General features: G+C 64.7%; 3 protein-coding genes across 6 annotated transcripts; 2 read left to right on the forward strand and 1 right to left on the reverse strand.

Annotated features, from left to right (window-relative positions):
* The first annotated feature begins 1,548 nt into the window (after positions 1-1,548).
* Positions 1,549-4,043, forward strand: SOCS3 (suppressor of cytokine signaling 3). Its single transcript, XM_039562575.1, has 2 exons — positions 1,549-1,637; positions 2,201-4,043. Exon 2 carries the CDS (start codon positions 2,268-2,270, stop codon positions 2,895-2,897), a length of 630 nt encoding a protein of 209 aa, XP_039418509.1. The 5' UTR covers positions 1,549-1,637; positions 2,201-2,267; the 3' UTR covers positions 2,898-4,043.
* An 8,283-nt stretch (positions 4,044-12,326) lies between these two features.
* Positions 12,327-21,316, reverse strand: AFMID (arylformamidase). Of its 4 annotated transcripts, none has more exons than XM_039562500.1 (11): positions 21,223-21,316; positions 20,998-21,088; positions 20,818-20,922; positions 20,696-20,744; positions 20,440-20,525; positions 20,289-20,361; positions 19,919-20,016; positions 19,680-19,758; positions 19,377-19,506; positions 18,999-19,103; positions 12,335-14,486 (listed from the first exon to the last, which is right to left on the reverse strand). In XM_039562500.1, exons 1-11 carry the CDS (start codon positions 21,250-21,252, stop codon positions 14,451-14,453), a joined length of 882 nt encoding a protein of 293 aa, XP_039418434.1. In that variant the 5' UTR covers positions 21,253-21,316; the 3' UTR covers positions 12,335-14,450. The 4 variants fall into 4 exon arrangements, with proteins under 4 accessions (XP_039418436.1, XP_039418434.1, XP_039418435.1 ...); XM_039562501.1 differs by lacking the exon at positions 12,335-14,486 and adding an exon at positions 18,550-18,884; XM_039562502.1 differs by lacking the exon at positions 19,377-19,506 and having other exon boundaries at positions 12,327-14,486.
* On the forward strand, positions 15,069-18,164 carry LOC104698202 (probable low-specificity L-threonine aldolase 2). The gene is given in 9 exon segments (XM_039562504.1): positions 15,069-15,782; positions 15,939-16,022; positions 16,113-16,207; positions 16,453-16,602; positions 16,604-16,639; positions 16,790-16,926; positions 17,097-17,290; positions 17,609-17,830; positions 17,833-18,164. Coding segments are annotated over 9 exon segments (1,314 nt in total). The 5' UTR covers positions 15,069-15,496; the 3' UTR covers positions 17,943-18,164.
* Positions 21,317-21,350: the final 34 nt, after the last annotated feature.

Below are 21,350 nucleotides of genomic sequence, written 5' to 3' on the forward strand. Positions count from 1 at the left end.
CTTCCGCGCCGCTGCCCGCCCCGCCCGGGCCCGACCCGCGCCTACCGGGGCCCCCGGCCCGGGCACGCGGCGTGTCCGCCGTTCCCCGCCAGCCCGCCCGGCCTGCGAGCGCGGAGTCCGCAGCGGGCGGACGGCCGGGAAGGGTCCGGGAGGAGCTCAGGAAGGGTTCGGTGTCCGGCGGTGCCGGGCCGCGGCTGCCCTGGTCCCGCACACGTGGGACGGGCTAACGCGGAGCCACATCGCCGCCCCGGCGATGTTACCCTCCCGGTCTCTCTTCTCCCCCCGGGGCGAGCCCCGGCCCGGCCGAACGGCTCCGAAGGGACGTACACGGCTCTTGCCCGCGGCGGAACCGGCGTTCGCCGCCCCGCAGACAGGGCGAGGCGGAGCCCGGGGACCGCGGGTCCCCCGCCGGGTCTCCATACGGGGAGCCGGTCCCGCCTGGAGACCCCGGAGCCGGGTCGTGCTCCCAGCCCGTCCGTCCCCCGCTATCCCCTGCCCGCCCCGGCAGCGCTCCGGGGCTCGTTTGCATTTCAGAGCAGCCGGTTCGCCGGAGCGGCTTCCCAGAACTGCCGCACTGGGTTGGTCTCTGCCGGGCAGTGGCCGCTCCTCCGGGGCAAATTAAACTGTTGAAAATAAACCCACGGACAGAGCTCGGGTTGTGTGCGAGCTCGGAACAAACAATTGCCAAACGGGTGGGGAGGGGAGCTCCGGCGCCGCTCCTCCCGCCGGGCACCGTCCCCACCGGGGCTCTGGCTGCGGGCCCGGGGCGGGGCGGAGGGGTGAGGAAGCCCCTAGGGCAGAGCCCCGGGGGAGCTGCCAGGGGCAGCGGGCCTCCGCCCTGCCGGGCTCCCCACCAGCCCACCTGGCCCCGCAGACCGGCCAAAGCACCAACTGTACGGAGTGTCCGGGGGCTCCCGGAGCCACCGCCGCCCGAAGCGGGGCTCGGGCGCGGAGATCGAGCAGCTGCGGAGCCGGTAGCCGCCGCACAGCCCCGCAAGCGGATTCCCCCTGGTGGTCTCCAGACCGAGGGTCCCCCGTGGGTCCCCCAAGGAGGCGCGGCCGGGGCTGGCGGCAGCCTAGCACGTTGGCCTGGAAATCACGGCTGGCAACGTCGGAATGTGGGACCTGCTGCCCCACGGCACGGTGGCAGCCCCCGCTCCGTGTAACCCCTCAGTGTCCCTTCTCCCCTAGTGTGCCCCCCCCCCCCGGTGTACCCCATCAGCCGAGCCCAAACTCCTCATCAGGGCCCCGGCAGAGGCGCGGGACGGCGAAGGCCCCCGGGGGGGCCGGACCGGGGCTCTCCCTTTCTCTGCAGGCCGAGGGGCGGGGGCAGCCGCCCTGCCCAGAAAGGGCTGTCGGGGCCGGGGCTGGAGCTGGAAGGGCCGGGGCTGGGGCCGGTGGGGCCAGGCCGGGGGCCCGGGGCTGGCAGAGCAGGGGCTGGCGAGGCGCCGGGGGCCGGGCCGGGCCGGGCCGGGCGGGGCGCGGGCGGTGCCGCCGCGTTACAAGAAGCCGCGCAGTTCCAGGAACCCGAGGGCGGGCGTTGCGCCTGCTATAAGAGGCCGCCCCGGGCCGCTTCGGCAGCTTCGCCGCCGCGCACCGGCCCCGCTCTGCCGCCGAGACCGGCTCCCGCGCCCCAGGTACGGCCGCGGGAGGGAGTCCCGGAGGGGAAGGGGGACAGCCGGGGATGCCGGGACCTTCGGGGGGGCGATCGCCGAGGACCGGGAATGCCGGTACTGCCCAGGGAAGGGGATCGCCGGGCATGTTGGTGCCCCAGCGGGGCGATAACCGGCGGCCTGGGGTAACGATGTGTCCCCGGGAGTGAGAGAGCAGGAGACCATCAGAAGCGGTGCTCCTAGAGAGGGGAGAGAGCGGGAGACCGCAGGTGTGCCAGTGCTCCCGGGAAGGAAGAGCTGGGGACGGGGGGTGCCGGTGCCGCGGGGGACAGTAGCCGGGAACGGGGGCTGCCGGCTTCCCTGTGAAGGGAGAGCCAGGGATGGGAGCTGCCGGTTCCCGGGAAGAAAGAGCTGGGGAGGGGGGCTGCCGGTTTTTCTGGGAGATGAGAGCTGGGGAAGGGGATTGCCGGGGACCGGGAGCGCTGTTGCTGCGGGAGGATAACAGCCAGGGACCGGGGGTGCAGGTGTTCCCGGGAAGGGAGAGTCGGGGACCGGAGTGCCGGGGCTCACCGCTCCCTCTGCCGCAGGTGATGGTGTAGCAGCGGCTGCTGCTGGCAGCAGCATCCAGAGCACACGAAGCTGGCTCCCTGCGCCATGGTCACCCACAGCAAGTTCCCCGCCGCCGGGATGAGCCGCCCCCTCGACACCAGCCTGCGCCTCAAGACGTTCAGCTCCAAGAGCGAGTACCAGCTGGTGGTGAACACCGTACGCAAGCTGCAGGAGAGCGGCTTCTACTGGAGCACGGTGACAGGTGGCGAGGCCAACCTGCTGCTGAGCACTGAGCCGGCTGGCACCTTCCTCATCAGGGACAGCTCAGACCAGAGGCACTTCTTCACCCTCAGCGTCAAGACGGAGTCGGGCACCAAGAACCTGCGCATCCAGTGCGAGGGCGGCAGCTTCTCCCTGCAGAGTGATCCCCACAGCAGCCAGCCCGTGCCCCGCTTTGACTGCGTGCTCAAGCTGGTCCATCACTACATGCCGCCCACACCCTGTGCCGTCCCCGAGCAGCCGGGGGGGGCCCTGCACCCCAAGCGCACCTACTACATCTACTCAGGTGGCGAGAAGATCCCCCTGGTGCTGAGCCGCCCGCTCTCCTCTAGTGTCTCCACCCTGCAGCACCTCTGCCGCAAGACCGTCAACGGGCACCTGGACTCCTATGAGAAGATGACTCAGCTGCCGGCCCCCATCAAGGAGTTTCTGGACCAGTACGATGCCCCTCTCTAAGGGGCCAGCAGAGCATGGTCACATGCTACAAGCACAAGAACAGGGGACAAGGCACAATGCCTCAGCGGCACAGGAGCTGGCAGGGCATGCCAAGCCTCTCCGTCCAGGAAGGAGAGAGGGGGAACTGGGGCAAGCTGCCACGGGCTCAGGGCTGTGGCCAGCATAGCTGGGCACCCTTGGTGCTGAGGGGACTCCCCAAGCAAGCATGACACCTCCTCTCCAAAGGGAAGGAGATGGCTCCAACCAGACTGTGGATACTACAGTGAACCCACTGGCAAAGCCCCTGTGGGCTTGGGCAGCCAGGACAGCTCCCGCAGCACGGGGGAACGTGCGCCCTGCCAGCCCCATCCTGGGGGTGTCCTGGCAAGAGCCCCTTCCACCCTCAGAAATGGAAAGCACTGGAGTCCAGGAGTGCCTGATCGCTTTTCCTCAGTTTTAAGGGGAAGGTGTTTTTCGCCCGTACTGTACCTCTTGCTGCCTCCTTGTAGGTGGAAGCTCCTTTCACACCAAGCCCCAGACTAAGAGGTCAATGCCTTTGTCCCCACGTTGCCATTTTCCAGGGGACTAAGCCTTAATATCGTCCCTGCCCCGCGGTCTGGGTTAGCGCACATCCACTGGTGATGCTGCACAATGACGGTCCTGCTGATGTGCTGTGAAGCTGGAGGGGAAGCGTCGCGTCCCGATGCTGCTGAGTCCCACACAACCGCATCTGCAAGGATCACCTCGAGGACCCCGGGCCGTTACTCCCTAGAGTCACACCCACCTCTGCCCAGCCACTCCCACAGACCCCGGCTATGCTGCTCTGTAGGGTACCAATTCCCGCAGGAACGCAGCAGGATGATCCCCTGGAGCGTGTCATCTCGTGAGTGCTTTTCTGCGTCTGCCCAGAGAAGTGGTTGGGTTTTCTGGCTTTTTTTAATTTTTATTCTTATTTTTTTAACCAAAGGGATGTTTACAGGCCAACATGAATCACTGTCTTTTATAAAGATTCCATCTTCACCTCCAGCCTTGAGGGCTGAGCAAAACGATGCTTGAAAATTCAACCAAAACCAAACTCAGATGAAACTTTGCACATATTTATATTTATATTCAGAAAGAAAATGTTTCCATAATTTATAATAAAGAGCACTATTTTTTAATGAAAAACGTCAGATCTGATTTGATTTCTCTCTTGCACCCCTGGGGCCACTTGGCCCCGGCACAATGCTGGGATGTGTTTACACCACGTAAGCGCCGTTTCCTGGAGCTGCTGTCCATGCCGGGTGATCCCGCCGCGGTGACTCAGCCCAGCGTGCGTAAACTCTGCCCCAGCACTCAGGTATGTCTGAGCCCTTCGACGTCGCTCTGCCAGCCAAGCCATGAGGATGGGATCTGCTCCCGGCTCGCACACATAGCACAACCACGGGACAGCAGACATGGCCCTGGGCACAGGAGGAGCCGAGCTGGTGGCCAAGGCTGGCCTGTGGCACAGCCCCAGTGCAGTGTTTGTGAAGTGCCGAGCGAGTCCCGCCTTCCCCCAGACCTGTTTTGGCGCACGCCAGGGTGAGGAGCTGCAGGAACTGAGAGGCATGGGTAGGGATGGGTCTTCAGGAGCTCCCTCTCAGAGTGTAGAGGGCTCAGGATAAGGGGTGCCGTGATCCTGCTCACCCCCACAGCACAGAGAGAAAAGCGAAATCCCAGCCAGGCACAGATGCCCGAGGGACAGGAGAGGATTCAATTCTCCTGGGGATGTCGTTGCCCCCAGAAGTGCCTGGTCCCTGTTGCTGGGGGCATGGGCAATAAACCTGCAGCTCCATTTGGCTGGTGTGCAGTATGGTGCCTTGCTGAAGAGCTGCATCCAGGGATGGGGGTGATCCTTTAGGAGCGGGTCAGCCCCCCAGAGCCCCCGGCTGTGAGGAGCAGGCTGTGCCCAGGTGCGCTGTGCCCAGGCCCCAGTCTGCATCTCCACGCTGTCAGCATTATGCCTGGCATCATGCACAGTGCTCCCGCCCACCCCGGGGAACCCCGGCTGCTGGGAAAAGAATTTCCTCAGGAATCAGCCCGGACCAGAGGGATGGTGAGTGTTCCGGTCCAGGCTGTGGGCATGGCACAGTCCCAGTGACTATTTTGGGGCCGCTATGTGGGGCTGTGGCACACGGGCTGCCAGGAAGTGCCGTGGCCTGCCCAGGCACCCGCTACAGCTATGCAAGGAATGTCCACGCGCACGGGTGGCTGCCCGCCAGGCCCTGCTGAGGCACACCCCTGACTTTAGGGCTCCTGGCAGCACCGGTGACTCCCAGCCCCGTGCCAGTGATGGGGGGGGAGCAGTGCTGTAGGCACAGCAGCCCCCAGCTGGCAGGAGCATCACCTTGCAGAGTATCACCACTCCTATGCAGGATGAGGCAAATAAGAGGATGGGAAAAGAGGGTCCTGGGGGTTTATGAGCACACCCAGCCCTCCTAACAGAGCAAGGGGTTCACAGCACCCCATGGTGGGGCAGAGTGGGAAGCGGCCCCCAGGGACGGCAGCCAGGCTGCCCACAGTGACCCTGTCCAAGTCCCCCCAGCCAGAGCCCAGCCTTCCCATCTCTGTGGGAACAGCCCCAGCTTCTTCGCTTCCCAGAAGGGCCCTGGCATTGCCAACCAAGGGCCTCTTCCCTCACGGTGCTGCAACCCGTGGCTGAGTCGAGAATCCGGGAAGCTCCGCCAGCCCCACGGGTTTCTTGGAATAAAGCCAAGCTCGCGGCAGCAGTGACGCGGCAGCCGGCGGGCAAATCCCTGCTGAAGGTTTCACAAACCTCTCACTGCTCCAGAGCAGCTGAGCGGACTTGGCCCTGCGTTTCGTAAGCAGCCTATCAAGCATGTCCCACAGCCAGTTCCCCTCTGCCCTTCACCAGGGCCAGGGCAGCTGAGCTTCCCCTGGGAGGGTTCCTGGATGGGGAAGATGTTACCAGGGTGATCAGACCCTGACACCGTGTGATGGTGCCAGGAGCCAGACCAGAATTTGCACAGGGCTCCAGAAACAGGGCTGGGACGTTGGGGTCCTGCACCTCTCCACACCCCAGATCTCCTGGGGCTGGGCACCAAGCAGCACCAGCAGAACTCAGTGCAGCTGTAAGCATAGCATGTCCCCAGTGCCATCAGCTCTCCATGCTGTGAAGGTGGCCATGCAGAGCAGGGTGAGAGCACCAGGCCCAGGGAGAGCCTGACAAGGTGCTGGGGTACAGAAGGGTGGTCAGGCAGGGACAGGCTGCTGCCCCACAGCCCCTGCCTGACCACCTGTCCTGCCTCAGCCTGGCCTCCCCATGGGGTGCAGGGTAGCCACCAATGCTTCCCATCACACTGCTGGCTCATTACTGGCACAAGAAGGAAGTGTCCGCTGGGATGGTGAACCTCAACCCTGTTGGGTCAGGGGTGCAGGAAACCTGCTCTGGTGTGTACCAGCCTCTGCAGAGCCAAAACAGGAAACCACTGCAGCCGGTGATTGCTGCGGGCAGCGAGCCCCAGCACAGCAGCAGAGGGCTCGGCCAGCACCACAGCTCTGTTGTGGCTACACCAACCATGCAGAAAACCCAACTGGTCACAGGGAAGCAGGACAGACCCGTGAAGGCTCCCCAGCCCCACACCAGGACCCCAAGGAAGGTGGCAGTGGACACAGCACCAGAGGTCACTGGGGCGGCAGAGCCAGGCAGGGAGCTTGCTGTGAACACACCGACCTTGTGGCACTCCCCTCACGCACTTCTTCCTGCTTGGCTCTGCAGCACCAGGACATTCCCACATCTACCACTACATTTCCCAGTAGAATGCAGGAAAGGGCTGTGCAGCAGCTGGGGACTTACTGTAAATGGCACCACCTGCTCCTTACGTGGCAATTCCTCTGCAGGCCAGGGCCACGGGGACGGTTGGGAACAGGGACTGGGACATCTGCTCCCCGTGTGCTGCCGGGAAGCACAAGCATGAGCTCTGTGGCAGAGCCCAGGGCTGGCACTGGTGGTCCCAGATGCAGGCCCAGGACAAGAGACAGCTGCTTGCACTGGAGGAGGAGCAGGGCTGCAGCTCTATGTCCCCAGAGCCCCTCAGTTCCACAGCTGCCCCTCATCTTGGGCCTCTGCACTCTGTACTGCTTGAAGTCCCTGTCCTGGTAGCAGCTCAGCTGTTTGTGACCTGGCCCCAAGCCTTGGTGGATGGGGGAACCATGGGGGCTGGCTTGGCCCTGGCTCTCCCTGGACCAGGCAGGGCTACTAGCAGGCAGGGAGCAGGGGGTGGCAGCAGGACCCTGTGCCCAGGCCAGGAAGTATTTCGGGTTGCAGCTGAGCCCAGCAGGCTGTGTACATCCCCATGGAAACCCTACTTTGTTGCTGCTTCCCTAGCCAGACCCGCGGCCAGCTCCAGGGAGCCAGCAGCTGCGGATTCCTCACTCCTTCCATCAGCAGCTATGCGAGCTGCTCTGCCCCAGCCCCCCCGGCCTCAGCTCTCTGCTCCCTGGCAGAGACCCGGGCCCAGGGCTATGCTGCTCCTGCACCTGCACTCACAGGGAGCAGTGATGTGCCAACCACTGGCTATGGTCACTCCAGCACGTCACGGGAGGTCCCTGTGGGTGCTCTGGCAGCAGGCTGCCAGCTGCCTGGGGTGTGCTTGCCCAGCACAGTGCAGAGTCCTCAGATGACCCTGGCAGAGCAGCCATGGGCAGGTGCCAAACCCTAGCCCTGGAGCATCCCTTGGCCTCACATCCGTCCTGGCCTCAGCCGCGGCACAGGAGCCAGCAGTGGCAGAGCCACACATGTGGCTGGGGATGGAGCTCCCCAGTGTGGGACCCTGTGTCTGCAATCCAGCCCTGCCCTCCTTGCCTGCCCCCTCCTCACCAGTGCACAATGCTGGAGGGCCTGAAGGTCCCCACCAGCCTGGCAGCCATCAGCAGAGAGCAACTCCAGCCACACCAGCTGGGTGAGGGGTGATGGGTGCCAGTGGCGCCACTTGGGCGACGATGGGGTGTGTGGCTGGCAGAGGGCACAGCTGGAGCAGATGCTCCCCAGAAGGACCCAGGAGCCCTGTCTCAGCATTTAATGAGTGGGAACAGGAGCACTTTACTGTAATTCCAGTAATTACATTGTTCATCCTTGGCAGCCGACACCAGTTGGTGTCCAGCGCCATGGGATCACGATAAGCCACCTGGCAAGGAGGCTTGGCAACACGCTGTGCTGCCGGGCAGCCAGCCAGGGCAGGGCAGGGAAGGGCTGCGGAGCAAGGTGTGAGGTACGGTAAGGGCCCGCCCCGGGAGTTCCCGTCACTGGCGCGCAGGTGGCGGCCAGGAGGGCCCGAGTGTCCAGGGTTGACTGCTGAGCCCACACAGCGGGGGATCCCCAGCCCGCTGAGGTCCTGGCAGGATCCTAGCAGACACCCATCATTGTGGCATCCCCAGAACCCAGCGGTCCTGCTGGGCGCTGAGCTAGAGCTGCCGGCAGTGGGATGTTCCAGCCACACGCACAGTGGGGGTTTGGGACAGCAAGGTGCCAGCAGGCTGGAGGGGAGTCCCCACCCACCAGGTGCAGGAGGGGGCAGGGGAAGGAGAGGAGGCTGCCTGTCACCCCCAAGGACCTGGTGTCCCACCCTGCCAGCACCACTGCAGCTTCCAGGCAGGCAGGTGCTGCCCCTGGGTCTTTCCTGCCATCGCCCACCCACCCCGGCCCAGCTGCGGCACCCCCGGGTGGTCCTCACTGGTGCTCGGGGCCAGTCAGGAGCAGGGACAGTTGGCACCCCAGGGACAGAGTGGGAGCCCTGCTGAGTCATCACTTCACTGTTCTCGTTTTTCCATGGTGCTGTTGTGCATTTGCTGGAAGCCAGCTCAGAGCCATGACTAATCTGTTCTCAAAACAAGCACAAAGCAAGCGCGAGGTTTGTGCAAAGCCACGGGGAGGAGGCGGAATCACAGTGCGGGGCTGAGCTGGGAAGGCAAGATGCTGGAGCAGCTGGGAATGCCCAGCCACGGAGCAGCCCTGCAGGCAGCACCCTCCTGTGTAGGGGGTGGGCACAGCAGAGGTGAGCAGGAGCACTGAGGACCCCCAACTTTCCCTTGCTACAGCGGGGCTGGAAGTGCAGGCAGCGTGCCGGGACAGGCTGCAGCCGGCAGGGCAGGCAGGTGTGGACCATCAGCATGCAGAACCCCATGTGCCATGGCCAGAGTTGGGGCTCTCACATGGGTTGTTTTGCCCTGTGGGGAAGCCACTGGAGGGGGAGGCCAGGGAGGAAGCAGAGGAGTTTGTTCTGGCCAGAACCGGGCATCCATTGATTTGCTGTTATTAAAACCAGAGCTGCTGTCGGGAACTCCACAGCCTGGCTGCCCTCGCCTGCTTCCTGGAAAAGGCTGTCCCGTGTGCCCTCACCAGCGGGAGATGGGGCCCCCAAAGCACCTGGCAACAGCAACGGCCTGTACTGCGTTTGGGTGGCAGCCGGGGCACCGAGCCGAGGATTCAGTTTTGCCTTTGGTGCCCACTGCTCTGCTGCCCAGCAGTTGGCTCCCAGTCGGCCACTGTGCCCCTGGCCCTCCTCAGCACCCCCGGTGCTGCCTGCGGTGCTCAGGGCAGCCCTGTCACCCCACAGCGGGTGGCAGGACAGAGCAGTGGCACCCTGCTGAACAGAGTGTTTACTGGAGAGGCAAAGTCATCGCTTCCAGTGGGGGATGAATCACCCCTGTCAGGAATTCTGCCCGGGGGCTTTTCTGTAAGAGCATGGAATTTCAACACTGGCCGCCCGTGCCCTCCCGGGTCCCCCCTTCTTGCACAACCTCTCGACGGGGTTGCTGTTCCCAGCCCCGGCTTTGCAGCCACAGCAACCCCTGCGGGGCACAGGGGTCCCAGCGCAGGGGGTCCCTGCGCACAGTGGGGACAGGGCAGGGACCAGGCCAGGTTCGCAGCGTGGAGCAGCTGCCCACCCACAGAGCTGCGCACCCCGGTGCCCCACAAAGCTGCCCCTGTCGCGAGTGGGTCCCCTGGGACCAAGGGCTCCCCAGTGCCGCCCATGCTCAGCAGTGCCTGTCGCCAGGTTTGGAGCCTCCAGCTGCACTGGCACCCACGAGCGAGCGGGTGTAGACGGAGAGGGGAAGTAGAGAGCTGCAGTGGGGGCTCTGACAGAGCATCTTCCCTCTGCTACGACCAGGCACATCCCACCCCCATTAGGGCTGACGGTGTGTGGGAAATGCTGGCAGGGTGGAGGCATGGGGCAGCAGATGGAGGGGCAGCTCCTGGTAGACCCCTGCCAGCTGCCACCGTCACCGTCCTGGTGCTGTCTTGCTGTGGGGGGACACCACTGGCCCAGCGGCTGCCCCACCATGGGCCAGGCTACTGGAGAGAAGGCGAGAAGGGAGCCAGAGCTTTCCCAGCAGACTGTGGTGACCCGAGAAGCCCTGCAGCCACGCTGGGACTGGGGATTCTCTCAGTTTCCACACACAGCAGAAACTCTGTGAGAACTGAGTGAGAGCAGAGGTGTTTCTGGATAAGGGGGAAGCACACTCAGAGCAGGAACTGAAATATCACCTTTGAGACTTGTGGCTCCTCTCAGCCTGGCGCAGCACAGATGGGCTGTGCCGGCTCCCAAACAAACCCCAACAACTTCAACCCCTGCCTTATTTGTTGCATTTTTTCATTACAAACCAGAAGAGTGTCATTTCAATAAAACAGCCTGTATTTTACCCTCCTTGTCTCAGGGTACAGACAACTGATTTCCGGACAGAAAGGATTTTGGTCTTTTTTGGTAGTACCTCCGTCACAGTGGCAGGACTGGCATGTGGGCCCTTTGCACTGAAGCTGTGGAAGCTGCTTTTATTTTTTGCTTTGCACTTTCTTCCATTCCTGGAAATAGCTGAAGTGGCCGCTCTGACCTGCCTGGTGGGAAGCAGCCACAGCCCCCTTGTCCCACTCAGCCCCTGCCCCTCTGCACCGTGCCAGGATGTTCCACTCCCAGAGGGGCTCCCAGGACACACAAGCTGAAGTCCCATGCACCAAGATCGAGCAGCTCCATCCCAGCCCCACACATCAGCTCCAGGCTGATTTATAGAAATCCAATGGCTGGGGCTGACGGTGCCTCCTGCCAAACCTCATTAACGGCTGGCCCAGGAGAAGGCAAACAGCTCATGCAGCAACAAGGAAATCCTTGTTTAAGCATTTCTGGCTGTGCAAGGCCCTTCACCCCATACCCAGGGGAGAAGGAGGAAGAGGAGGAGGTGAGGAGGAGGTGCAGGCTACAAGCCCCAAGTTGGCACCACCCTGGCAGCCAGGAGAGCCAGGAAGGAGACACAAGGGGACATATCAGGGTCTGCACAGGGAGGGATTCCCCAGAATGGTATGCGAGGTGGGGGAAAGCAGTAAGCTACATGGGCATGATGGGGGCAGAGGGCTCCCACTCTGCTGCAGGACCCTGCCTGCCCCTCAATGCCCCCTGCTCCCACCAACACGAGGTTCCCTGCACAAAGTGCTGGCCATGGGTGCAGTGAGCTCCGGGCACACCAGGCAGTGTGGGAGGCCGTGGGAGTCACGACCAGTGTGCCTGTCCACAGTGGGCACGGGACACCAGCACAGCTGGCCTGCAGACCTGGCACCAGCAAGCTCCAGAGCAGCATCAGTGACCTGCATCTGCTTGCCCCACGTGTGGCTCAGGATCTATTTCATCATCTGGAGAAAAGCATTTACTGCCAATAAACGGGCTAATTAATTCTCCTCAAAGACCTCTCAATTATTCATCTCGGGCCACAGAGAAAACAATTAGAGCACTTACCTCAGCCCTGGCTCAGCCAGTGTAGCAGCTGGTGGCCGGCAGGGCACGGCGGGGACGGCCCGGCACAGCTCTCGGCACGGACCCGCAGTGCCTGGCCATCCCCGGGTCTGCCCACCCGGCCGGAGCGTCCCTGCGGAGCGCTGGAGCAGGGCTGTGGAGCCGGCACAGCCACCAGTCCTTAGCCGTGATCGGCTCCAGCGCTCTCTCAGGGTACTACCAGAGCTCCCCCAGCACCAGGGCTCTCCCAGGGACCCCCGGCTGCTCCCTCCCCACAGCCCCATGGCAGCCCGCACTAGAGTACCCCGTGCAGAGGGGCTTTTTCCCCGACGGTTCTCCAGCTCCTTGGCCCTTGGGATGTTCCCTCTGCTCCGCAGAACAGGGCCAGCCCCTGTTCAGGTGCACCCTGAGAAGGGAAACCCTCGGCATGGGGGGCACGATGGGCTGGGGGGCCCTTCCCGGCACGGCCGGAACCCACGGGGGCTGCGGCCACAAAGGCCCTCCGGGGCCAGTCTCTCCCACCTGCTCCCGGTGCGCGGCGGGTCAGGCTGCCCCGCACTGGCGCCTCCGGGACCCCGGGGAGCGGGGCCATCGCCGCCCGGGGCCAGGCGGGCAGAGTCCCCCGCAGGCCCCCGGAGCCGCCGAGCCGGGCCGGGCGAGCAGAACCCGGCGGGTCCCGGGCTCGGAGACGCCCGTCGGGCGGGCAACGCGCCGCCGGCCGAGCCGGGAAGGGTTAAGGGCGGTCGGCGCCCCCCCGGCGCGGAGGCCGGGCCTGTCGGGAAGCCGGGATCTCTGCGGCGGTTTTACTGGAAAAGTCGCTGCCGGTGGAGGGGGGGCACCCGCGGCCTCGCAGGCTGGGGACGGGGCACCGGCCGGGACCACGCGGACACCGGGCTCCGGCTCCGGCACCGGCCCGCGCGGGGCTCCGACGGAGACTCCCCGGAGCAGCCCGCGGCTCCCGCACCGGACACGGCCCCGGCAGCCCCGGGACTGTGTCCGTCGGGGGTCTGTCCCGGGCCGAAGCTCGGCCGGTGCCGTGCGCGAGCGGCGGCCGCCGTGTGCCGCAGCTCGGGACATGTCACCGGCACCGGGACCCCGGGAGTGCGACGGGTGGGGGCCCGACCCGACCCGACCCGACCCGGCTGAGCCTGGAGCCGGCGCTCCCGGGAATCGCCCTGCCGCTCCCGGCAGCAGGAAACTGCTCGGCTCCGTGGCTCAGCCCCTCGGGGGCGACGGATGGCGGCTGCCCCGGCCCAGGTGGGACCGGGACCCTCCAGAACAGGCAGCGCCAGAGCCGCCCCACTGGGACGAGCCATGGAGCCCAAAGGGCACACAGGGTGAGCACCATGGACAGTGTGGCCGCAGGGCTAAGGCAGCCCGACAGGAAAACACCCCGAGCTCATGGTGAGCATGCTATGGTCTCTGCCAGGTCCTGAGTCAGCCCTTGGCACTCAGCACAAGACCCCCAGGGCATTGCCTGGGCCACTGACAGCTCCATGGCCGCAGCCACCGGCTCTGCTGGGAGGCTGGGAGCAGAGCCCATTGCCAGCCTTTCCCAGGACAACCATGTGTGCCAGAGGCAGAGGGCTCAGCTACAGCACCATGCTCCCCTCATCCTGCAGCCCCTCCTGAGCCTCCTGCAGCCGGGATGTGCCAGGGCTCAGCCCTGGGGACGTGCAGACCAAGCAGCTGGGCCTGGCAGGCCTGGGATGGGGCTGCCGGTGGGGCTGGTAGCAGGGGGGGCCCAGCTCCGGGAATTGGCCCCAGTGGTTGCCAGGCCTGTGGTAGGGAGGGGGGAAACCCGATCCTCCGCGGTGGGATCTGGGCTCCACTCCCGGCTCCCCAGCCAGGCCTCAGCTGCTAATTTTAGCCCTGGGGAGGCACAACTAGAGCAGGAGCTGAGCCCAGCAGGGCAGGGGCTTAGCCCACCACAGGAGCTGGTGTGGGCAGGTGGTGACTGCAGTCCTATGGTGCAGTGTGGTCCTGGGTGAGCCCCCCACTAGTCCCCAGCTGCCAGCCAAGCCCCTGGCCAGGCACTGGCACTGCCCACTCTCTGCCCAGCTCCCGTGGCCTGAGTTCAGCCACTCCACATACAAGGCATAAGCACTTCCATGGGCCCGGTCCTGGCCCCACCAAACCCCACCGTGGCCCTGCTGGGCCCCGTGCAGATGGGGGAGCTCTGTGGGTGCTGGTAGCAAGGGAGGACCCCCAAGGCAGGTCCCAGCCTGAAGTCCCAGGGAAAGGCACAGGGCTGAAAGACAAGGGGCTCTGTGGAAGACACCCACCCACACTGTGAGTCCCCCAGAAGTTGTGGCTGCTGCCCAGTGAAGGAGCCCCTGCTTGGCTGCAGACCCTGACTGGGCTGGGGGGGCTGCCCTTCAGCTTTGGGCACAGCAGGGCAGTCGACCACCCCATCAGGTGCTGTGGGAGTGGACGGGTGAGTGGCTAGGAAGGCTGTGCTGAGGGATGCTCCATCCATCCAGACCTTCCAAGCAGAGAAAGTGGCTCCAAAGCCTGCCCTGCCCTACAGCAGCAGCCCCAGGTGGAGGGGGGGATCCCTGGCCTAGGGCCCCACAGCTGCTCTTCCCCCAGCCCTTCACCTGCAGTGTGAAGGCTGCACTGCCCAGCGCTTACTGGAAGAGGAAGCTGCCGGGAAGGCGGTGTGTGTGGCGGGGCAGCTTTGGGGAGGCTCAGCTGGGCTCAGCAGCCGGCACAGCTCAGCTGTCCATGCTCCCAGGTCCAGGGCCAGTAACGGGAAGCGTCTGCTCTCAGTGACGGTAAATCAGATCGAGGAGATTAGAGGCCTTTTTGCCTAATCATGAGCAGCTTGAAGTTGGAGGACAAGTTCCTGGAACAAAGAGGAAATGGAGGCAGTAAATAAAGAAAAACTGTTAACATGTGGCCCTGTGTGTGAAAAACGTTTCATGAAGGACTGTTTATGGCTCACTCATCTGCGGGGCTGACAGCACGGGGGGGGTGACAGGGGATAGTGAGGGAGGGGGCTCCATGGACAAGGGCAGGGGTATGGGCAGAGTGGGCACCAGTGGGGCGGCTGCAGGGGGCTCAGGATAGGGGACCTGGGGCAGCCAAGGCTGGGGGGGCATGTGGCAGAGGGGGGAGAAGGCAGCAGCGTTACAGCAGCCATAGCACAGGCGGCTGGAGCACAGCACACGCGTTAGAGGGCAGGGGCTGGGCAGCATGGGCCCCTGAGGGGAACATGCCCCTTAATGCGCCTGCCCTATTGATCCCCTGCAAATGCTAGGAGAGGTGCTGGGTGCTGCAGAGCTGTGCCCCCCACCGTGGTAGCAGCAGGGAGAATGATCCAGCTGGTCCAGCCCAACGGGGGGAGGTGAGGGGGTCTCGCTACTGCTTTGGGCACATGCCCTCCTGCTGGGGGGCAGTGGGGATTTCTGCCAAGAGGCTGGTGGGTCCCCTCAGAGCAGGCAGGGAGTGCCGAGATCTGTGGAGCTGCCCAAAGATCCCAGAGCACCGCTGCAGCGCCAGCCCACCTGCGGTGCCACCGGACTGCACATCGGCTGCCAGGGAAGGCGCAGCCAGGGCCAGAGCCAATTCCCAGCGGCCAGACGACCCCGTGCCAGCCTTGTTGGCAGGGGGAGCAGCGTGGCGGAAGCAATTCCTGCTCAGCCATGGAAAGACTCTGGAGGATGCCCCTGGCGCTCCCTTCCATCGGACACCCAGGATGGGGATCTTGGCAAAGCGAGGGGCCGTGGGACAGTGCAGGGCCGGGGCAGCCCCCACCCGTGTTCCCAGCGCCAGCGTGTTGGGGGATGGGGGGATTGCAGGGACGGCGCCTCTGCAGGGGCTGCGCCGCCGAGCCGCGGAACGTGCGCGGGGCCCATGCAGGAGCCGCTGCCCTGTTCCTGCCCCGTGTGTCCGGGCCCCATTCCCGGCATGGGCGATCCCACCCCCGCCCGGGAGCGCTTGCGGGGGCGGTCCCGGCGATGCGGGCGGCGCCTGCGGCGGGGGCGGCTGCCGGGCCCGGGGGGGCGCAGCCGCGGGGTCCCGCCGCTTGCCGTGGACCTGCGGAGCGACACGGTGGCCCGGCCGTGCGCGGGGATGCGCCGCGCCATAGCCCGCGCCGCCGTGGGCGACGCCGACTACGGGGAGGACCCGGCACTGAACGGTGGGCGGAGGGGACGGGCCTCGCACGGGGTCCCTGTCTGCAAGCCCCCGACCCGGGGGCAGCAGGATGGGGAGGCCGGAGCGGGGCTGCGGGGGCAGCCGGGACCTGTGGGGTCCCCAAGCCCCTGGCCCCCAGGACATCCGTGTCCCCTTGCAGAGCTGCAGCGCCGGGCCGCGGGGACTCTGGGGACGGAATCGGCTCTGTTCGTGCCCACGGCCACCATGGCCAACCTCATCGCCGGTGAGTCCGGGGCTGCACCCGCAGCCCCCCGTGCCCCCAGGCTGTGGGCTGCTGCCCTTGGCCCCCTCCCTCACGGCCCTTCTCTCCCAGTGATATGCCACTGCCAGCGCAGGGGGGCTCAGCTGTTCCTGGGCCAGGACACCCTCGTGCACCTCTCCGAGCACGGCGGGGCCGCGCAGCTGCGTGCCGCGGGCAGCCACGGTGGGTGGGCACGCAGCGCTGCCGGCAGGGCTCGCAGGGCAGGAGGGCGGCCGCGTGCTGCCCTCCTCTGGCTGCCAGAGCATCTCCTGGATTGTCCCAAGCCACGGGCTGCGACACGAGTGGGGGCTGTACACACCCGATGGAGGGGACAGACGGGCAGAGGCCTGGAGCCCCCGTGCACCACCACTGTCCCCTGTCAGCTCCAAGCTCTCTCCTGCCCTGGGCACAGGTCGCCGGTGTCCACTCCCAGGCACCGCCAGATCTGCCGAATGGCACATTCGACCTGGACCAGCTGGAGCTGACCATCTGTGAGGCGCACAGCAGCCAGTACCACATGCGTCCTGAGCTCATCTGTCTGGAGAACACGCACATCTCGGCGGGGAGGCCGGGCACCGCCCTTCACCTATCGCAGGCAGGTGAGAGCCCACAGATGGTGCTGGCACAATCCTGCCTGGCATGGGCAGCTGGGCCCTGCACTTGGGGACACTGGAGCTCAGAGCGTGGCTCATGGTGGCACCAGATGCCCCAGGGGTCCCTCCCAAACTAGCTGCCCCTCTGACTCCCAGGTCCGTGGGCTTGCAGACCGTTACGGGCTGCGAGTGCACATGGACGGCGCACGACTGATGAATGCAGCAGTGGCCCAGGGTGTGGAGCCAGCTCAGATTGCCCAGCACTGTGACTGTGTGACCCTCTGCTTCTCCAAGGTCTGCTTGTGTGGGAGGGGTCCCCAAGGCTGGCAGGGACCAGCACAAGCTGCAGCCTGCCCCTTGTTTGCAGGTGTTGGGCTAAGAACACATGGGGCAGGCTGGGCCTGTACGCAGGAGGGGCAGCTGCCCCTGGGACAGCTGGGGTGACCCCGCTGTGGGCTCTGCGGGGCCTGGGTGCCCCGTCTGGTGCAGTGCTGGCAGGGTGCAGGGAGTTTGTCGCTGAGGCCTGGTGTGTGCAGCAGCTGCTGGGCGGGGGGATGCGGCAGGTGGGAGTGCTGGCAGCCGCTGCCCACCTTGGGCTGCAGCACACGGAGGTGATGCTGCGCAGAGACCACAACAATGCCCAGCACTTTGTGGAAGGTACCTCAGGGCCCCTTACTGTGCTGGGATGTAACAGCACACCTGGCACTGCCCAGCAATACCACGGTACTGGTGGCTTGGGCACCGTCCCTAGATGGCCACACTGGGTCTCCAGGCAGGTGAGGATGCTGCTGGGATCCTCACCTGGCTGGAGTGCCAGGATCATGCCATGACTGTCCCCATGCTGCACTCAGTGACGCTGGTACCACATGGGGGGAGAAAGGGCTCCCCTTCATCCAGAACCTGGAGCAGGGCTGGGGCAGGTAGCCTCTTCCAGATAGCTGGGCAGTGGGCTTGCATCACCTCGGCCTCCCACAGGTATCCATGTGCTGAACTCTCCCCTCTGGTCCATCAACCTGGCAGCGGTGAAGACCAACATTGCAATGGTAAATGTCCAGGGGACCTGGCCCTCCCCTGCTGAGCTCTGCGACCGCCTTTGTGCCATCAGCGCGGAGGTGGCTGAGACCGGGCAGGCTGTCAGCGTCTTGCTACTCCCCTGGTCAGCACAGACTGTGCGTGCTGTCTGGCACCACAACATCTCGGCCATGACACTGAGCTCACAAGGAGAAAGCTGGAATTTGTGGCCAGGAAGTGCCAGGAGGAATTGGCCTTGGGACTGCATCCGATGCCTCAAGGCACCGGGGGAGCCTGAGCACTCTGCCAGCCCCGCAGCTGCAGCAGTTAGGCAGCCCAAAGGACTGCTGCTGGGAACACATCTGGAGCCCCTTTGTCCTCCAGATGAGTTCCCAGCCATCTGAAACTCAATATCAGCCCTCACAGGCAGCCTGAAAAACCAATGTGAGCCCAGCCTAGTGGAGACCCCAGCTCTCGAGGCAGTCAGTGCACAAAATAAACGTGTTTTGGCGGTCCTGTAGCTGTGTTCTCTCAAATGTGCTCTTTTCCTGGCTCTGCAGCAGGGACATCATCATGGCCACGGTCCCCATGGAGGGACAAATGCTCGTGAGGACATGGAAGCATCTCAGCCACAGGACCAGGGTTGCTGCACAGCAATGCCAAGGTTTGTGTCTGGCCAGGACTGTCCCAGGAGCTCGAGCCCAGCCTGACCCAGATGGCTCTGTCACTCCCATTCCCAGAGGCTTATGTCATTCTGTCCCACAGCGGCAGGTGGGCTCCCCAGGCTTCCCCTGTCATGTTCTGGGTCAGCAAGTCCCAGAACTCTGCACTGGAAGAAGGGATTCTCTCAGCAGCAGTTGCACTGGGTGTGCACCCACTGGCTCCCTGGGAAGCACTACCCCAGGCAGCAGTAATTCCCATTTTATTTCATACTGCCAGTGTGCAGTTTAAAGGACACTGAGGGAACAAACTTCATGATCCAGCTGCCCAGACAGAGCCTTGCAGCCCTCAGTCCCTTGCGCTCCAGCGGGCAGGAACACTGCAGGGAAGGGGCACCAGCCTAGGCTGGGCTGAATGGAGAGGGCACGGTGGAGGTCTGAGACAGTGGTCACCCCATGTTGGAGCGAGGAGGCAGCAGGCAGGGGGATACCAGACGCCTGTTGCCACCACGCAGGTCCACAGTCCCCATCTGTTTACTCCTGACATGCCCTTATGCTCTTGAAATCATGTTCAGAATCACCTGGGATGAGGAGCCAAACCCTGTGAGCAGCCCCTGACCCCACACCTCCCTGCAGGGAGGTGGCAGCCAGCCCTAAGCCCACCTGATCTGCCTTGGCACAGCCCTCCTACCTACCTGAGTGAGGATGTAGTTGTCCTCTGACAGCTTCTCAATGATGTCAAAGTGATCCACACCAGCCAGATCCAGCAGAGAGACAGACCAGCCGGCTGCACGCAGGGCCTGTGGAGAGAGCAGTGCTGGCAGGATGAACCCCAAACTCCACCTGCCCTGAACAGAGCAGCAGGAATAATGTCTTGGCAAGGACTGCTGTCCTGCAGTGAGCCAGAAACTGCTCTGGTTCAGCACAGCTCTTCATCCCAGTTGGGCAAGTTGTTGAGGGCTGGCTGGAGCAGTGTCCCCACCAGAGCCAGGCAGGGTGCTGCTCACCTGGCCATGCTCCTGTGACTGCCTGGTGCTCACCTGTCTGTACTCCTGCAACTGCCTGGTGCTCACCTGGCTGTACTCCTGTGATTGCCTGCGAAACTCTGGGGAGTCATGCTGGGCCACAGCCATGAGCACCTCACAGGCTGCTGGCACTGCCGGGGTGACATGTCTCATGGGGCTGTTCCTCTGGGCCACTTCCCTGCAGGAGTCACCCCGGTGGCAGCTGATGCAGCCCTTCATTCCAGGAGCACCCGTGCCCTCAGCTGGACTCACCAGCTGGGGCAGGCATAGGAGCAGAGTGGCTGCAGAGCCACTGACGTTCGGCTGCCTGTGCTCTGCCCCCATGGCTGTCCCCATAGCATGTGGGCTCACCGGCTCATGTTAAGAACATCATTCACATAGGTGTGCAGGATGGGCTCCAGGTCGTACACGCCGCTCACCAGCACCGCTCCTGGAGGCAGAGGCACTGGCAGGTGAGGAGCTGCACCCTGGGTGGCTCCCACAGCCCTGGGGACCTCATAATCAGCTGGGGCTCCACAGCCCCGCAGCCTTGTCCCAGGTGTGGAGATCAGTTCCCCTCCAGACCCTGTTCTGGGACATAGCAGCACTACCTTTGATTTCTGGCACCTCTTGGAATTCTGTCCAGTCTGTGGACAGCACCATGGCCGCCAGGTGGGCCCCTGCTGAGTGTCCGCACAAGTAAACGCCTCTGAAAGGAGGAAGCAGTGAGCCAGCAGGAGAGAGTGACTGAGACGGACACCTAGAGACACTTTGCTCTGTGCAGAGGAGGCGGCACAGCCCAAATGTGTCAGCTCAGATGTTTCCCAATCCATCAGCTGCTGCCTTGTGCAGTGACAGGGGATTGTGGCCACAGGCACTGCCCAGTGCTTGGACCAAGGCACCAAAGCCTTTGCCCCACCGCAGGCCTTGTTTGCCTCCAGCCACTCTCACGAACCAACCCCCGAGCCGGGAGCTGCCCACCTGATCCTGGGGTACTGCTCCACCAGGAAGACGAGGCTGCGGCGTACCTGCTGCACCATGGCGTCCATGTGGCCTAGGCAGAGGGCAAAGGGCAGGGTTGGAGGGCACCGGGCTGCGCAGGCAGCTGCAGCCTCTGCAGGACAGCACCTACCTTCAGGGGCTGTGTCGTACCCCACCGCCACCACTGCCACCCCCTGCGACACCAGCGGCAGGGCTGCAAAGCCCGAGTCGTCCTTACTGGTGGAGAGAGATGCTGACAGGCTGTGGGTGCCGGGGGCTGCAAGGCCAACTGGGGACTGGCCAGACCCCATGTACACAGAGCAAGTCCCAGAGTCAGGAGAAGGGGTCAGTAAGAGTTGGTGAGGGGGTCCCTTTCCGAGGAATCCCTCACTGACAGCCCACCTTACCTCAAGCACTGCCAGTATCCGCCATGGATGTAGACCAGAACCGGGAAGGCTGTGCAGCACAGTGGGGGATCAGCAGGGTGTCCACCCTGCCCACTCCCGCCCCCGCCATCCCCGTCACTGACTTTCACAAGGGTCCGTGGGAAAATAGATGTCCAGCTTCTCCCCGTCCCCGTTGCCATAGGGGACGTGCAGCAAGGTCTGCGCGCTGGCCCGGGCCCGTTCGGTTCCTGCGGGGGAAGGCGGTGGAGCACGGGGCCGTGGCACCGAGCGCAGCCCCTCTCCCGGTGCCCCACGTTCCCCACCTGCCGCCGTCACCGCGAGGTGGGCGCCGATGATGGTGTCCCGGTCGAGGCGGGGGGACCAGCGACTGGGAGAGTACTGGTCCTCCAGCGCCTGCGGGGAGGCAACGGGGCTGCGGCGGGGGCAGCGCCGCCGGGGCGGCGGGGTCCAGGGGAAAGCCCCTACCCCGCCGCTCGGACGAGAACCGCGCTTCTGCCCACCCTCGAGCCCTGCCTCGGGGCCCCTACCTCCATGGACATATCCCGCCACCCGCCCATGCTGCGGCGCTCCGGTGCCGCTCCCGGTGCCGCTCCCGGTGCCGGCCCCGCGCCCCCCCCCAAGGGGCGGGGCCAGGCGGGGGCGGGGCCAGGCGGGG

This window comes from Corvus cornix, chromosome 18 (assembly GCF_000738735.6).
Source record: "Corvus cornix cornix isolate S_Up_H32 chromosome 18, ASM73873v5, whole genome shotgun sequence".
Taxonomy (NCBI): domain Eukaryota; kingdom Metazoa; phylum Chordata; class Aves; order Passeriformes; family Corvidae; genus Corvus; species Corvus cornix.

Bases quoted from the DNA above. Each gene is read 5' to 3' on its own strand.
- SOCS3 (XM_039562575.1), top strand. From the start codon at position 2,268: ATGGTCACCCACAGCAAGTTCCCCGCCGCCGGGATGAGCCGCCCCCTC.
- AFMID (XM_039562500.1), bottom strand. From the start codon at position 21,252: ATGGGCGGGTGGCGGGATATGTCCATGGAG. The intron at 19,759-19,918 runs GTAGTGCTGCTA...CTCTGCCTCCAG, and splicing joins AGAGGTGCCAGAAATCAAAG to GAGCGGTGCTGGTGAGCGGC. The intron at 14,487-18,998 runs GTAGGTAGGAGG...TCTTTGTTCCAG, and splicing joins ACAACTACATCCTCACTCAG to GAACTTGTCCTCCAACTTCA.